Source organism: Jaculus jaculus, chromosome 15, assembly GCF_020740685.1.
Source record: "Jaculus jaculus isolate mJacJac1 chromosome 15, mJacJac1.mat.Y.cur, whole genome shotgun sequence".
NCBI lineage: Eukaryota > Metazoa > Chordata > Mammalia > Rodentia > Dipodidae > Jaculus > Jaculus jaculus.
Genome location: NC_059116.1, coordinates 32,964,179 through 32,980,972, shown reverse-complemented (window position 1 = coordinate 32,980,972; position 16,794 = coordinate 32,964,179). Strand labels below are relative to the sequence as shown.

The following is a 16,794-nucleotide window of genomic DNA, read 5'->3' as shown; positions in this document are numbered from 1 at the left end:
TATTTATTTGAGTGTGACAGAGAAAGAGGCAGAGAGAAAGAGAATGGGCACACCAGGGCTTCCAGCCACTGCAGACGAACGCGTGCGCCCCCTTGTGCATCTGGCTAACGTGGGTCCTGGGGAATCGAGCCTCGAACCGGGGTCCTTAGGCTTCACAGGCAAGCGCTTAAGCGCTAAACCATCTCTCCAGCCCTGTCCTTGAACTCTTACCCCTCATGCCTCAGCCTTCCAAGTAAGTGCCTGAGCCAGCAGGCATGGCTGAGAAGTAGTGACCGCGGCTTCCAGCGCCCCTGGGTTCCTGATCTCCAGTGTCACTCAGGGCGTGGTGGGTGGGAACCCGAAGCTCTGTCCAATGGGACGCACCGGAGTGAAGACGGCCCAACCAATCAGACGCTCGAAAGCGAGCAGGGGGCGGTTCTCCACGTCCCGGACCTCCGTCCCCGACTGAGCCCGCCATCTTGCGCCGTGTCCCCCGCTCTGTGGGTCCCGGGTCCCGGGGGCGGAGCGACAGTGTCCTGGCGTCTGTGCCCGGTGGTGCGGGAGACGCGGCCGGCCCGGGGCCTGAGCTGGTGAGTGTGTCCGGTCCTGGGCGTCCCCGCCGCAGCCCAGGCGGGGGGCGTCGGTCCGACCCTGGCTCCTGTCTTCTGTCTGTCAAGGTCCCTGCCCCCGGGACCCCCAGGGCCACTGCGACCTGCGTCTGGAGATCTCTGTCCTCGCTGCCCCTGGGACCCCCGGTGACCGTCCCTCTGTCTCCGCACGCCTTTGTCCCGAGCTGCGTGTCGGGGCTCCGGTGACCTGAGCTGGCCCGTGGGGCTCAGGGGACCCTCGTCCTGCTGCTGGCCGACCGGGCGACGTCCTGACCCCGAGCCGGCCCTCCGCGCGCCCCTCGGGGGCTTTGTTCCTGGCTGGCTCTCCCTGAACTTTGTCATCTCTTACCTGGTTCAGGGCGTGTGAGCTCCACCTCCCTGCTGCCCGTCTCCGTCCCGTCTTTCCCTGGCGTCTCTTGCCATCTCTTCCCCATACGCGCTTACTTGAGCGCCCTGGGTCCCTAGGACATGGGTTCGAATCGTCAATCCCACTTCCTGGCTGGGTGACCTTGATCCTGCACTTCCCCTCTGCGCCATTTCTGTGTATGTGTGTTACTGGGGTGGAATTTAGGCACTCCTGAATGCTGTGCAATCCTTCAACCCTGAGCCACATCCTCCGTCTTTTTCCTGTCTTTCCTTTTTCTTTTTTTTTAGCTTTTCCATTGACCCAAGCTTCACTGTCTAGACCAGGCTGGATCGAGCTTAGGACAATCCTTTTGCCCCCACCACCCCTGAGCTGCAGTTTCTAAGTGTAAGCCACATGCATCTTTGCCCCTTTGTGTCTTCCCATCTGTGTGTGTGTGCGCGCAGTAGCATCTTTTTGATTGTTTGTTTGAGGTAGGGTTCTTGCTCGAACCCAGGTTGACCTGGAATTCACTCTGCACTCTCATAGCGATCCTCCTACTAGTTTGAAACCCTGAAAGATGGGCGTGAAGGCCTGGGCAGGATAATGAGTTTTGCTGGCTGCTCTCCAGCCCCTGTTTCATGTGGATATTAAAAATTGGAGGTTTGAGGTTCTAGAAGCAGCTGTGTGCAGACCTCACCCCCTTCAGCTGTCTCCCTCCAGATGGTCCCTGCAGTCCTGTCTTAGGTGAAACAGAGGAGGGCGTTTGGACCTGGGTTCAAATCTCACTTTCAAGTCAAGCATAATGGTGTAGGGCTGTAACCCTAGCTAACTCAGGAGGCTGAGGCAGGCAGAAGGATCACAAAGTTGAGTCAAGCTTGTGCTACAGAGTGAGTTCAAGGCCAAGTAGAGCAACTTAGTAAAACCAAAATATTAAAAAGATCAACAGGAAGCTGGGCATGGTGGCATACGCCTTTAATCCCAATACTAGGGAGGCAGAGGTAGGAGGATTGTGGGAGTTCAAGGCCACCCTGAGATTACTTAGTGAATTCCAGGCCAGCCTGGGCTAGAGTGAGACCCTACCTCAAAAAACCAAATAAATAAATAAATAAATAAAATAAATAAAATAAAAATTTAAAACGATCAGCAGGAAACAGTTTAGAGTATATGCCTTGCAAGTACAGAACCCTGGGTTCTCGGTTCTAGTCCCAGTAACCTTTCTCCCCCTTGTAAGGTTGAGTTTCACTCTAGTCCAGGTTGACCTTGAACTCACAGCTGTTCACCCATGTCAGTCTCCCCAGTGCTTGGATTGAAGGTGTCCACCACCATGATGGCTTCGATAACCTTTCTTGAGACTCCATTTGGAGAATGGGGTCATGTCGCCCCCTAATTCTCAGTGCAGGGAAGCCTGAAAGGGAAGGAAATTGTTTTGAAGAGGCATGGGCTGGTAAGAGCCCACAAGCTCTCCCTGCTGGGACCCTTAAACCCAGAAGAGGGTTGGAACAGGGAGCATGGTGGCCACTCTATAGAAATAGAAGCTGAGACCAGGGAGTAGAGCTTAGAGTGACTGCCTCATTGCTACCCTGTGGCAGGTGGGGGTGGTGGGGACCCTCAGGCTGTGTCTGTGCTAGGCTCAGAGAGCTCCCAAAGGACTTGAAGAGATGGTGCTAATGATCCCCAGTTTTTTTTTAATTAATTAATTTATTTGAGAGCGACAGACACAGAGAGAAAGACAGATAGAGGGAGAGAGAGAGAATGGGCGCGCCAGGGCTTCCAGCCTCTGCAAATGAACTCCAGACACGTGCGCCCCCTTGTGCATCTGGCTAATGTGGGACCTGGGGAACCGAGCCTCGAACCGGGGTCCTTAGGTTTCACAGGCAAGCGCTTAACCGCTAAGCCATCTCTCCAGCCCATGATCCCCAGTTTTTGAGGAAATATATATATATGGAGAGAGAGAGAGAGAAAGACAGACAGACAGACAGACTGGCCTGAGAGGAGTAAGGGAAGACTGTGACTGAAGACTTGAGGTCCTGAGTGAGGAGTTGAGGGCCTGATTGAGGAATAAGCATTAGTTGAGGAAGTCATGAAGTCATGATGGTCTGAGGCAGGAGGTGAAGGATTATTTATTTTTATTTTAGAGACACACACACACACACACACACACACACACACACACACACACACGGTTGTTATTCAGGGCCTCAGCCATTGCAATCAAACTCCAGGTGCTTGTGCCACCTAGTGGGCATATGTGGCCTTGCGCTTGCCTCACCTTTGTGCATCTGGCTTAAGTGGGATCTGGAGAGTTGAACATGGGTCCTTAGGCTTGGCAGGCATGTGCCTTAACCACTAAGCAATCTTCAGCCCTCTGGTTTTAATATTATTATTATTTTTTTTTTCTTTTTGGTTCTTCGAGGTAGGGTCTTGCTCTAGCCCAGGCTAACTTGGAATTAGACCTCACAGTGGTCTTTCTACCTTAGCCTCCCAAGTGCTGGGATTAAAGGTGTGAGCCACCATGCCTGGCTATTTACTTATTTGAGAGAGAGGGAGCGGGAGCGAGCGTGCACACACCAATAGGGGTGCTGCAGGACCTCTTGCCACTACAAATTCCAAATGTATGCATCCAGCACTTTTGTGCTTCTGGCTTTATGTGGACACTGGGGAATTGAACCTGGGCTAGTAGGGCTTGCAAGTAGTGCCTTTAGCTGCCAATCCATCTCCTCAGACGCCTCTGTTTTTTCTTGTGGTGCAAAAGTTCATTTGGTAGCCCAGGTTGACTTTGAACTCATGGTGATCCTCCTACCTCAGACTCCTGAAATTTGGGATTATGGGTATGACTCACTGCCTAGCTATTAAGGTAGTTTTGAAGAAGGGGAAATAGTCTGCAGACATTTGAGGACATAGGGTGGCCTTTGTTTATGCCATTTGGCTCCTGGATTCTGTTCATAGGGCCACTGGCCTCCAACTCCTGGCGCTCATATCTGTTTCTTGTATAGTACAACCTGACGTCTAGACAATGTCATATCTAGGGACATCAGGTTCCATTACATCTCCTACCTATTTAAACCCCACTTATTAGGGTCCTGGGTTCAGTTGACCTATCTGGCTCTGATTCTTGGGAGACCACTCCCTAGGGTTGCCAGGCTGTCATAGTGCCCAAGGACTGCCAATGTGTTTAAGTTTCTAGGAGGGGTCCAAGAAGTCTCAGGGCCTGGGCTGGAGAGATGGCTTAACGGTTAAGCGCTTGCCTGTAAAGCCTAAGGACCCCAGTTTGAGGCTCTATTCCCCAGGACCCACGTTAGCCAGATGCACAAGGGGGTGCCATGCGTCTGGATTTCGTTTGCAGTGGCTGGAAGCCCTGGCACGCCCATTCTCTCTCTCTGTCCTTCTCTCTGTCTGTTGCTGTCAAATAAATAAATTAAAATAAATTTTAAAATATTAAAAAAAAGCATTCTCAGGGCCATAAGCACCATGGACTCCGGGGATCTGCTGCACAGGTACAAGGACTCTTTATCCATGGCCCCAGTAGAATATTGGAATATTGATTGGGCTATAAGGCATTCAGAGGTGGAGACTGTAACATCAGCCTGCTGTGGCTTGGGGACATAGTTTAGTTAGGCACCCTGCTGCCAGTGTGTTGTCTGCCTGCTGCCTTGATGCCACTTGTTCACCTTAGACATTTCCTGGATCCATCCAGCCCCTCCATGTATCTGAGGAGGCTGAGGAAGTGCACATGGCCCTACCCCATCCCAGCCTGCCTGTGCATCTCTGTGCACCTCTGGGTTTGGGTCTCTGGCTGCCTATCTCTGAATCTCTGTCATAACTCTGTCTCGGAATATCTGTGACTCTCTGACTATTCAAATTTACGTGTGTGAGCTCTACCGTCCTTTGTCTCTGCTTTCATTGGCCTGTCTTTCTGTGTCACTGCGTCTCTCTCCTGGGGTCCCCAGGATTCCCATTTTTGGCCTGGTGAATATGGTTAAGCACTTTCTATTTTTTAAGTAATTAACGAATTTGTGAGGAAAGAGAAAGAGACAGAGGGAGAGAGAGAGAAAGAAAGCAAGAAAGAGAATGAGAAAGAACACTAGGGCCTGTAGCCACTGCAAACAAACTCAAGATGCATGTGCTACCTTGTGCATCTGGTTTTCATGGGTACCTTGTGCATCTGGTTTTCATGGAACCCAGATCCTTTGGCTTTGCTGGCAAGCACTTTAACCACTAAGCCATCTCTCCAGCCCCTAGATTTTTTAGTTGTTTTTATTTTATTTACTTGAGAGAGAGGGAAAGAGAGAGAGAGAGGGAAAGAGAGAGAGAGGCAGATACACCAGATTTTTTCTATCTGTCTGCTTCTCTCTCTCAAATAAATAAATAAAATTAAAAAAAAAAGAAGACAAGCAAAACAAAACATGCAGTGAGGTTTGTAGCAGTAATGATCCCACTCCTCTGATGCCAATTTTCCATTATAGTTGCCTTCGCATTGCTGGGACTCAGCTCCTTATCACAAGCAGCTGGTAGGAGAAAGAGTTTATTTTGGTGGTCTGTCTTGAGGGGAAGTTTCATGATGGCAGGGGAAAGTGTGGCATGAGCAGAGACTGGACATCACTTGTGCCACAGCAGGTGGAAGTCAGCAGCAGGAGAGTGAGCTGGCTCTGACACTCCTTAGCCTGCCCCCAACATCACACCTCCTCTAGCAAGAGGCTGTTAGCTGGGGGCCAATCACTTAGAATACGTGAGTTTATGTGGGACATCTGATTCAAACCACCCCAGCGCCTTAGCTTATATCATAGGATGGGGTTTGATACTTCAAGGCACTTATTAATGTCCTAAGCTGTGAGGGACCTCTAGATCTGTTAATTTTTACCTGAATTTGGTGAATGACGCATTTAATTTTATTTGCAGTATTTTATTATTTACTTTAGCAAACATTTTATTTATTTGAGTGCAATGGAGAGAGTATATGGGCATGTGTGGGCCTTGTGCTGCTGAAAGCAAATTCCAGACACATGTGCCACTTGGCACATCTGTCTTATGTAGACATCGAGGCATTGAATTGGGTCGGCCGGCCTTGTAAGCGGGCCCGTTAGCCCCTGACCCAGCCCCCCGCCTAGTTTTCTTTAATCCTTCTTCCTTCTTCCTCCTCCTTCTCTTCTTCTTCTTCCTCCTCCTTCTCCTCCTCTCCTTCCTTCTTTCATCTGTCTTTCTTTATATCCTTCCTCCTCCTCTTCTTCCTTCTTCATCTTTCTTTTGCTGCTTCTCCTGCATACCTCAGGCGTGCTTATCACAATGGTTAGGACACTTTGCATGGTTCTCTACACATAGTAGGTCATTTGTGGGCTAGGGCTCACTTAGGAACAGGAGGAGGAGGAGTAGAAGAAATTGGGTTGAGGCAGTGACAGTACTTAGGAAACACCGGTAAGACTGAATGGCCACAACTCAGCTTCAACGTTTCATATTATTTTAAGAACTCCAGGGGCTGGAGAGATGGCTTAACGGTTGAGGCATTTGCCTGCAAAGCCAAAGTACCTAGGTTTGATTCCCCAGGACCCATAGAAGCCAGATGTACAAGGTAGCGCCTAGGTCTGGAGTTTGTTTGCAGTGGCTAGAGGCTCTGGTATGCCATTGTTTCTCTCTGTATCTGCCTCTTTCTTTCTCTCACTCTCTCAAATAAATAAATGAAGATAAAATATTTTAAAAAATTGAAAAAGAACTCCACTGCAAACACTTCAATAAAGATGTTTGAAAGCAGTGGTTTTGGGACTTAATTTCACTGAATTCCTTGGAGAGCTTTAACTGCTATCAATCCCATGGTTAAAAACTGGAATTCGGATTTTATTAATTCACTGTAGGTTGGCTTTGGAATACTTTGAAAGTCTTAGGAGTCTCTTCTGTGGAGCTGGGGTTAGAAACCTGATGTTGAGGGGTTGGGGTACATTGGACGTGCATCACCTCTGTTTGTACTGTGTGGCTTTGCCCACTATAGCATCTGAATCCCAGTTGGTAAAACACAGCTTTGCCTACTCAAAACCAAAGAATACATCCAAGACATACTTGCCTCTTTGGGTGGTTGCACTGTTGTAAGAGAAAATGCGTTCTTAGTAGACACAAGGTCTGTATTAATGTTCCAGCCCTGAAGTAATGCTTTTCCTGGGTGCTGACTGGATTGAGAAGAGAATTTCCGTTGGGCGTGGTGGCGCATGCCTTTAATCTCAGCACTTGAGAGGCAGAGGTAGGAGGATCACTGTGAGTTCAAGGTCACCCTGAGACTCCATAGTGAATTCCAGGTCAGCCTGGGCTAGAGTGAAACCCTACCTCGAAAAACCAAAAAAAAAAAAAAAAAAAGGGAATTTCCACTTAATAAGAAGCCATTCTTAGGATGGAGAGATGGCTTAGTGGTTAAGGTGCTTGCCTGCAAAGCCAATGGACCCAGGTTTGATTCCTCAGGACCCACGTAAGCCAGGTGCACAAGGGGGCACATGCATCTGGAGTTTGTTTGCAGTGGCCCTGGTGTGCCCATTATCTCCCCCCTTTCTTCCTCTTTCTGTATCTCTCTCACAAATAAATCATAATGATATATATTTTTAAAAAAGATCAGAATGCTGTCTCCAAAGAGCAGTGCTGCAGACAGTTACAGAAATTGTGCTTTAAATTGTCATTAAATTGGCTGGGGAGATGGCTCAGCAGTTAATGGCACTTGTTTGCAAAGCCTGCCAGCCCAAATTTGATTCCCCACATAAAGCTGATGCACAAAGTGGCACATGCCTGTGGAGTTTGCAGTGCAAGAGGTTGTGACATGCCCATTCTCTCTCTGTCTCCATCACAGATAAATAAGTAAAATTTTTTAAAATAAATAGTCAGCTGGGCATGATGGTGCACACCTTTAGTCCCAATATTTGGGAAGACAGGGTTAGGAGGATTGCCGTGAGTGAGGTCAAGGCCACCTTGCTAGTGAATTCCAGGTCAGCCTAGGCTAGACTGAGACCCTACCTTGAGAAACCAAATAAAAAAAAAAAAAATTGCCATATTATTTCTGCTTGTGAAATAAATAAATCAATTTTATTTATTTATACAGTTGATCATCTGGTATAGCTTATATGCACCAGGTTAAGTAGAAATGTTCAAAGGGGAATGGTTTCTCTCATAGGAGGCCCTGCATTAAAATACCTGCAGCTAGAACTTGTCATTTTTAAAAAGTTTTTAATATTTTTTTACTTATTTATTAGAGATAGGGATAGAGCAAGAGAGAGAACTTGTCACTTTTGCTTCACTAAGCCATAGGCTGGTGCCATCTACTGTCACTCAGTGTCTGGAGGGGAAAGAGCTGAAGTCCTGTCCCCTTGGAAGCACTGGGGGTGAGGAATATCCAAGCCCCGTCATGCTCACAGACTGCAGGGAACAGGCTTTCAGTCTTTGCTGAGACCTTTGTTTCTGAACTCAGTTCTTTAGACCTGCCTTCTCAGAATCTCTTGATATGGTTTTCTGTGTTCAGGAGGCCCAGGAGATCACCCAGTGACACCTTGCTGCTGAGAGAACCACAGGGAGGACAGTGGATGTCCCGGAAGCTTTGAAATGGTAAGTGTGGTGGCCTCCTGAGTCAGGGGAGGGAATGTGTTGGTGAGCAGCAGAGCTGGTCAGGTGGCAACCTGGGCTCTGTCTTTCACTCTGAGTCCCCAGGCCCGAGACCCCCTAGGTCCTTGGGCTGTGAGGTGGGGGCTGGTCTGTTGCCAAGAACCGTGTGTGTCCAGCAAGGGGCACTTCAGCCCCCTGCAGTCCTCTCAGCGCAGCTCGGAAGCCCCTCCTCAGAAGAGTGATTGGTGATGACTAGGAAAATGACCAGGGAGAACCCCAGCTGTTCCTTCCTGAACAGAACCAAGGGCCACCGGACCCCTCTTGTCCCTCATGTGGTTGTACTAGGCAGTCACAGCTCAGTACTGTCTCTCCTAGCCTGAATGCCTTTGTCTCGTACGGATCCAACTCAGGTAAAGCCAGATTGTTGACCAAAGAATTTCAGGAGTCAGAAAGAAGAAATGTCTTTAGTAAATTAAATAAAGGTACATATAGGGCTGGAGAGATGGCTTAGTGATTAAGGTGCTTGCCTATGAAGCCTAAGGACCCAGTTTCAATTCCCCATTATCCTCATAAATCCAGAGGCACAAGGTGGCATATGTGTATGGAGTTCGTTTGCAATGGCTAGACGCCCTGGCACACCCATCCTCTCTCCAATAAATTGATAAATAAGTAAAATATTTAAAAAAGATACATATAATACAGGTAGCTGATTTAAACCACCACACCCCAAAACATGTCCTCATGTTGATATGGTAACCTGAATTTTGATAATCTCAGAACAGTCAAAATCATGGTATTTACCAAATACATTGGTGGTTACATCAGGGAGGTAAATTATAGCAGATGAGAAATTCTCCTATAGATCTCAGATGTTCCTAGTGATATTTTCAACTTTGAATTGGTAGAAGCTGGTGACCTGCTACATTAATACATTCCCGAGGATTATTTTTGCATTTTTTTGAAAATTTTATGCTTTCATATATTTGATCATATGTACTCTTCATTACCCTCTCTTATCCCATTCTTGTCACTTATCAGTGGCTACTTCATGAAAGAGAATGACTTTCTCTTCTTAGCAACTATTAAGTCTCATTATTAATTCATTAGAGTTGGGTTCCCAAGCCCTTCTCATGTCTACAACAGAATGGTGATTGATCATATCATGTGCATGTCACTGCAGTTGGTAAGAGTTCATGTGTGTCCTGGCCTTGTCATGTGAGGACAACAGAGTTCCCAGCTCTCTTCCATACCCTCCAGCTTTTACATTCTTTCTGTCCTATCTTTCTAGAAGTTCCCTGAGCCCTGTAGAGGAGTATGTATGTATGTATGTATGAATGTATATATGTGTGTATATATATTGTAGTAGACAGCTTCAGTTTCGCTGAGATGAACTTCTAGACCAGGCACAGTTATGGAGGAAGGGATTTATTGAAGTTTACAGATCTAGGGGGAGCTCCATAATGGCAGAAGAAGCTGGCCTGCTTTCACAGGACCAAACACAGAAAGAGAAGCACAAGCCTAAAAGCCAAAAGCCACATAGCCCAGCACACTTCAGGAACTCCAGCTAGGCACACTTTGCATATCTTTAGGAAATCTCAAACCTACCACCACACCTTAAGATCTGCTGCCCAGTAGCACTGCTTCCAGATGCAAACTACAAACTAAAAAAAAAAACACTGAATATATTGGGGGCCATCTGTTCAAACTACCACACACACACACACACACACACACACACACACACACACCCCTTTTGTTGAGCTGGCTACTCATCAGTCACTTATTTTTAGCACTTAGCCAATTAGGAGTCTCTACATGTACTGCCTCATACTGATTAAAAAACAAAGAATGAGAGACAGACAGACTGACAGAGAACTAGAGAGAAAACTTTTCTACTTAGGCTGTGAGCAGAACTGACCTGTAGGTATAAAGGTGAGTCCTTAGGAGGCAGTTTGACGATGAATCTATTTACCGACATAGCAGTCAGTGGTAGCTTCTTCTCTGGGGCCTACACTCCCCCAAGTCATGGGCTTTTAAGTAGGTTTTTAGTATCAGACACGCATTTCCTCCTGTAGAGTCGTCCTCAGATACAACCACAGAGTTGATGGCTACCCGCACAACAGCCCGTGCCACTATTGCATGGTGAGTTGTCACTGTCACTGGCGGCATCACTGATGACTGTCCTATACCTGTGTAGTCACTTCTAACGCTGTGAAAAGTAGCGAGATGGAGGAAAGCTTCTGCTCCAGCCCCAACCCAAGCTCTCTGCGCCCTGCACCTTGCAGGGTGGCATCTGCAGTAGTGGGACCTCACGTCTCAATTCTGCTCATTTCCAAGGATCACTGATTGTTGAATTCCATTTCAAAATCTGCAATGCTCCAACTCTTTATAATAATAAGGTTCCAGTCAGTAAGCAAACCTTGTAAAATGCCCATAGAAATCAGACTTACTGGTAATAAATCATAAAATGTTTTAAAAATTATCAGATGTACATATAATTTCACAATCATTAAAGATGAAAGCAACTTTGTGTACCATTATACGTACTTGTTTGTTTGACTCAACACAATTGAAATGTATCCTAATTTGATATTTAAGTGCTGACATCTTTTTAGGAGGACTTTTTTTTTTTTTTTTTTTTTTTGTAATTGAGACCATTATGGTCCCATGAGAACAGAAAACTCTGTGTACAATAAAAGCACTGGCATTCATATAACATATGCAAAACCAAAGTGTTTCAGGTAGTGTGTGTCCATTGGAGTTGCATGGCAGGATAGCATACATGGTGCTATGCACACATACACACGTGTGTTTCCAACAAAGGCTGCAGTGAAGTCACCTTGCAACATGGGAGAGTGCAGCCAGAAACATTTTGGACTCATCACCCATGTGATTCTGAATTAATATTTGCTCATTGTTCAGAAACCTTCTAGTGTTGCCATTTTTTTTCATGGCCCTACATTGATTGGTATGATTGCATGTGGGGTTACAATTTACTGTTTAAGATTAACCCAGTGGGCTTGCATCTTCTGGGAATGCAGTGTGTCACAGTGGTATGCCATTGCCTCTAACATAAGTCTTTTCATTGTGCCATCATGCCTTATAGGTTGAATGTTACTTTTCTGTTTGGTTTTATATGTGCCTTCCTCTTGCTCTTTACACAACTGTTAGATTCACATATACTCTATGGATTTGGATTTGGTTTCTATTGTAGTTCCTTAGACAGGTCTCGTCACATTTGCTTGAAACACTACAGTAACATATAGGTAAAATATTTGTGGTGATTTTTTGCTGCCATGATACAGTATATCTTCTGTAAGACCTTGCTAAGACATACTCAAGACAGTAACTATGTTGGAACTCCGTTCCGCTACCGTGGTCTTGGGTTGAAGAGAAATATGTCATTACAGGAGTTGATATCCTTTGAGGACATAGCTGTGGACTTCACGTGGCAGGAGTGGCAGGAGCTGGATGCTGCTCAGAGGGCTCTCTACAGGGACGTGATGCTGGAGAACTACAGCAACCTGGCATTCGTGGGTGAGTCTAGCTCTCACGTCACTCTCAGTAGCGGTTTCGTAACTGCTATTGAGAGTTACATGAGATAGTTTCATAACTATCTTTTAATAATAATTTTTTAGTATACACTTCACATAACACAGTAATGGCACATGTATATGCAGAACAGTGGGGCTTTATAGTACACTCATATAAAACATAATCAATCAGATAAAGGTGTTTGGTAAACTGTCAGCTCAGGCATTATTCGTTTGTATTGGGAGCATTTAAAATTTCTGAGAGCTACTATAAAATACTCAGTTGTCAAATGCATGCTTACTACTGTGCTATGGAACATGAAAAGTTATCCCTTTCCTCCCACTGCGCCCAGTAAATACTATCTTCCCTCCCCTATGAGTATTGTAAGCTCTAATAACCAGTGCTCTGTTTTCTACTTTAAAGGGGTGAACTACAGCTTGAATACATGCTGCTGTGTATTTATATCCCATGACTTCCTTTTAAAAATACTATTCATTTATTTTGGAGAGGGATGGAGGGCAGGAGGAAGGGCGGAGGAGAGGAGAGAGAGAGTAAGTATGGGTGTACTAGGGTCTCCTGTCATTGCAAGCGAACTCTAGGTGCATGTGCGACTTTGCGAACCTGGCTTTTACGTGCTTTCTGGGGAATTGAACCTGTGCTGTCAGGCTTTACAAGCCAGCATTGGTAACCACTGAGCCATGTCTCCAGCTTTCTTGTGACTTCCCTGTGGAGAACTGAAGAGAAATCTACTCAACTTTAAATACGAAGGGAGTTTGTAGCCCAAAGAAAACTTTATCCTTTCCAGCTTGTAGTGTAACAAAAGTGACTCTTAGATAGTTGGAAAATCAAATAGAATCGACTAAAACAAATCATAGTCCTAGTCATTTTTGTCTTTTATCTAGCATATTCATGATTGGAATTTTAGGTGAGGGGTTTGTGGCAGCCTGGCTAGGAAATGCTGATAGCCGGTTAACTCTGCCATAGACCTAGATATGTGCTATCCAGTTATCTTATTTCAGTGTCATTGCTCTGGGCCCAGGTCTCTTTCAGGTGAGCAGAGCTGTTTCCCTTTAAGATGGTGATGGTCATTTCAGACCCATAGGGAATAGCTATAATGCTCCACATAATGCTGTCCAGTTCTGTCCTTGTCACTGTAAGTGATAGAAGTTAATTTTCTCATTAATTAACTGTAAACTCTGGGCTTATTATATACATATTCATGTATTTGCTCATTTCATATACATTTAATCATTATGTGCCACATGTCCTTCACCTCTTCTGACGATGAAAACTTGGGTTGATGACTTGGGTGTCTTGGGTTTTGTGAACAGTGTTGAAATAAACACTGGAGTGCAGATTTCTCTGCAAAATACTGATATAAGTTTCTTTGAATATATATAGCCTACAGTGGGTTAGTTGCATTGTACCCCTTTTCTATATGAAGGATATTTCAGTTTCTTCTTCTTCTTTTTTTGTTGTTTTTTTGAAGCAGGATGTAGCCCAAGCTAACCTACAACTCACCCCATTGTCCAGGCTAGCCTCAGCCTCATGAGTGCTAGGGTTATATGTGTACATACCACACCTAGTCTGTTTTAGTATTTTGTTTGTTTATTTGAAACAGGTTCTCATGTACTTGAGTCTGGCCTTAAACTCACTATATAGTGGAGGCTAGCTGTGAACTCTTGATCCTCCTGACTCAATTGCTGCTATGTACTTCCATGCTTGGCTTTGGGGCAGGAGGATGATACTGTATCTTCCTATCAGTTTAGAGACTTTTTAGCATTGGCTACTTTGTATCTTAGATAATATTTATTCTAATTGCAATGCAATGATACCCCAAAGGTTTGACAATATTTTCTTATTTTTTAGGTTGATTATTCATTCTGTGGATTGCTTACCCTTATAAACAGCTGATTTTGAGTTTGATGGAATCCTATTTGGTTATTTTTGGTACATATGAACACACTCTGTCTTAATTGCCCTGCTGTGTATATTCTAGAAGCTTTGTAGTTTCAGGCCTTATATTTAAAACTTTGATCTATTAAAAAAATATTTTTTATTTTTTAGAGAGAGAGAGAATGAATGAATTGGCATGCCAAGACTTCAGCCACTGATAGCCCACTCAAGATGCTTGCACCAGCTAGCACCTAGTGGACATGTGCAACCTTGCGCTTGCCTCACCTTTGTGCACCTGGCTTTTAAGTGGGATCGGGAGAGTTGAACATGGGTTCATAGGCTTTGTAGGCAAGCTCCTTGTATCAGTCAGGGTTCTCTAGAGGAACAGAACTGCTAGAATGAATTATTTTTAGAAGGGAATTTATTGGATTTGCTTATGGTAGTACAATAGCAGTTGCAGGCCCAAGAATCAAGGAACCTGGTAGCTGCTCAGTCCACGTGGCCGGATGCCTCAGCAGTCCCGACCCGGCACTGCAGATGGCCTAGAAGGCCTGAAGGCTTCCTGGGGAGCCCCTGGGTTTCGATTCATGCGGGTCTTCAGTTGACGCTAGTCTTCAGTCCGCCTGGTCTTCAATCCACACTGGAAGGCAACAAGCAGCTCCAGCAGCCAAGTGGGAAAAAGGAAGGGGCTCTTTTCACCCAGAGCTTCCTTCTATGAAGCCCTCTCTGAGCGGGGCGCCTGCTGAGGGGGAAGGGCTCACTCTGGGGGAAGGACCTCCTCCTTTAGTTGATCCTTCCTGGAAGCAACCTCTAAGACCCACCCAAAAGGGATTTCTGTGGGTTACTAAAGAGATCAAGTTGACAATACCTTAACTATCACATTCCTTAGCCATCTCTCCTGCCCTTTCTATTTCTATTTATTTATTTTTCCATTTTAATTGATTTCTATATTTGGTAAGAAAGAGGAGTCTAGTACCTTCTTGAGCCTGTGGTATTCATATTTCTTAGCATGATTTATGTATGAATACTTTACTCCTGAATATAAAAAGTTCTTGAAGTCTTTGTTAAAATCAGGTGGTTGACTGGATTAGTCAGCTTCCTATCATTGTAATAAAATACTAGATAAACATCTTAAAAGGAGCAAAAGGTTGATTTAGCTAATGGTTCTGAGAGATTTCATTCAGTGTTTACTTGGCCATGTCATTCTGATCCTGTATCAAAGGATATCACAATGGGGAGCACGTGATCGTGCAAGGCTGCCCACCTCTTTGGACCCAGGGTGCAAAGAGGGAGGGAGGGCCTGGTATCCCAACCCCTTCTAGGTCATGTCCCCTTTCCTTCTGGGAATGGCAGAAGTGTACTTGCTTTTTTTTGGTTTTTCAAGGTATGGTCTCACTCTAGCTCAGGATGACCTGGAATTCACTATGGCGTCTCAGGGCAGTCTCAAACTTACTGCAAGCCTCCAACCTCTGCCTCCCAAGTGCTGGGATTAAAGGTGTGTGCCACCATACCTAGCAGAAGTGTACTTTTTTACATTTCTCAGTATTTTGTAATTTTTTTTTTTGTTTCTTTTGGTTTTTTGAGGTAGGGTTTTGCTCTGGCCCAGGCTGAGCTCTGTAGTCTCAGGGTGGCCTTGAACTCATGGTGATCATTTTACTTCTGCCTCCCGAGTGGTGGGATTAAAGGTGTGCACCACCACGCCTGGCTCTAGTATTCTGTAATTTTTAATATATAGACCTTCCATTCCTTGAGTAATGAAATATAAAATTAGGTTAGGATTATAGCTCAATGATAAAGATCTTGCTCAGCATCTGTATAGCATGAGGTTTAATCCTCAGCACTGTAATAAATATGTATGTTAATTATTTAGCAGCCACTATAAGTGGGATTTCTCTGTGAATCACTTTCTCAGCAGGGTCATATGTAACACAGGCTGGACTCTAGCTTTTTATGTGGCTAAGGATGAACTTGAACTTCTAAACCTCTGCCTCCTTCTCCTGAGAGCTGGGATCTCACACAGGCTTTATAAACAAGTACTATTAACCTTGGATCCATCTCCCCAGCCCCCCTTTTTTCTTATTTTTCCAGTCCCCTATTTAATATATTTTTGTCAGCTTCTTACTGTTTTCCACATTTCCAAACATAAATGATGACAAATGTTGACTCAGTGCCATCTTCCCTGAAATTTCCTCCACCAAACACACGAGTCCATTACCTTCAAACCTAGCCTCATTCAGGTTCTCAGGGAAGGAGAAGAATGCAGTCAGATTATTTGCCAGAATATAATACGAACTGCTTGCATCCAGGTCCTGTTTTTCTTGTTCTTCTCTGTAACCTCATGACCTAGATCTTCACTGTCTACATTTTTCTTGGTATTCTGAATGGCTCCTTAATCCCAGTTTATAACATCATAGGCCTTCTTTAGCCCAGAGTTTCAAACTTGCCCGTACTATTCCTACCAAGCAGTTCCAAAAGCCTATGGACCACATGCCCAGGTTTATCACAGCAGAAACCCCACTTTTTGGCACCATTTTTTTTTGTAGCAGTTACTATACTCTTTCATGTGACTAAATACCTGACAAAAAGTGGCCCGACCAGTGGGGAGGTGAACAAGGACTCGAGGAGGAGCTAACCTGGGTGGGAGAAGGCAAACAGACACAAGAAGGAGACCATGCTAGGTGTTTGTCACGGCCTTGAGAGTTTATTTTTTCCACGTAGGTTTATATAGGGTTGTAGGGGAAAGGGGATGTGGTCAGGGCAAGGAGTTGTAGGGGGAAGGGGATGTAATTAGGGCAGAGATCACAGAGTTACTGGTTAAACTGCAATGCCTTTGTTTCTTCATCAGCTACCAGCAGGATGGGGGAGTGT

General features: G+C 45.3%; 1 protein-coding gene across 5 annotated transcripts in view; it reads left to right on the top strand.

Moving 5' to 3' along the window:
- Window positions 1-438: 438 nt before the first annotated feature.
- LOC101615141 (zinc finger protein 260-like) overlaps window positions 439-16,794 on the top strand; it is a 30,456-nt gene continuing 14,100 nt past the window's right edge. For 3 of the 5 annotated variants that reach the window (XM_045135400.1, XM_045135396.1, XM_045135399.1), the window contains exons 1-3: window positions 439-569; window positions 8,417-8,499; window positions 11,907-12,033. In XM_045135400.1, the coding sequence (XP_044991335.1) occupies window positions 8,497-8,499; window positions 11,907-12,033 (130 nt within the window). In that variant the 5' untranslated portion in view covers window positions 439-569; window positions 8,417-8,496. Of the gene's footprint in view, window positions 570-1,262; window positions 1,339-8,416; window positions 8,500-11,906; window positions 12,034-16,794 lie in introns of those variants that run through there. The other 2 variants (XM_045135398.1, XM_045135401.1) reach the window with 2 other exon arrangements.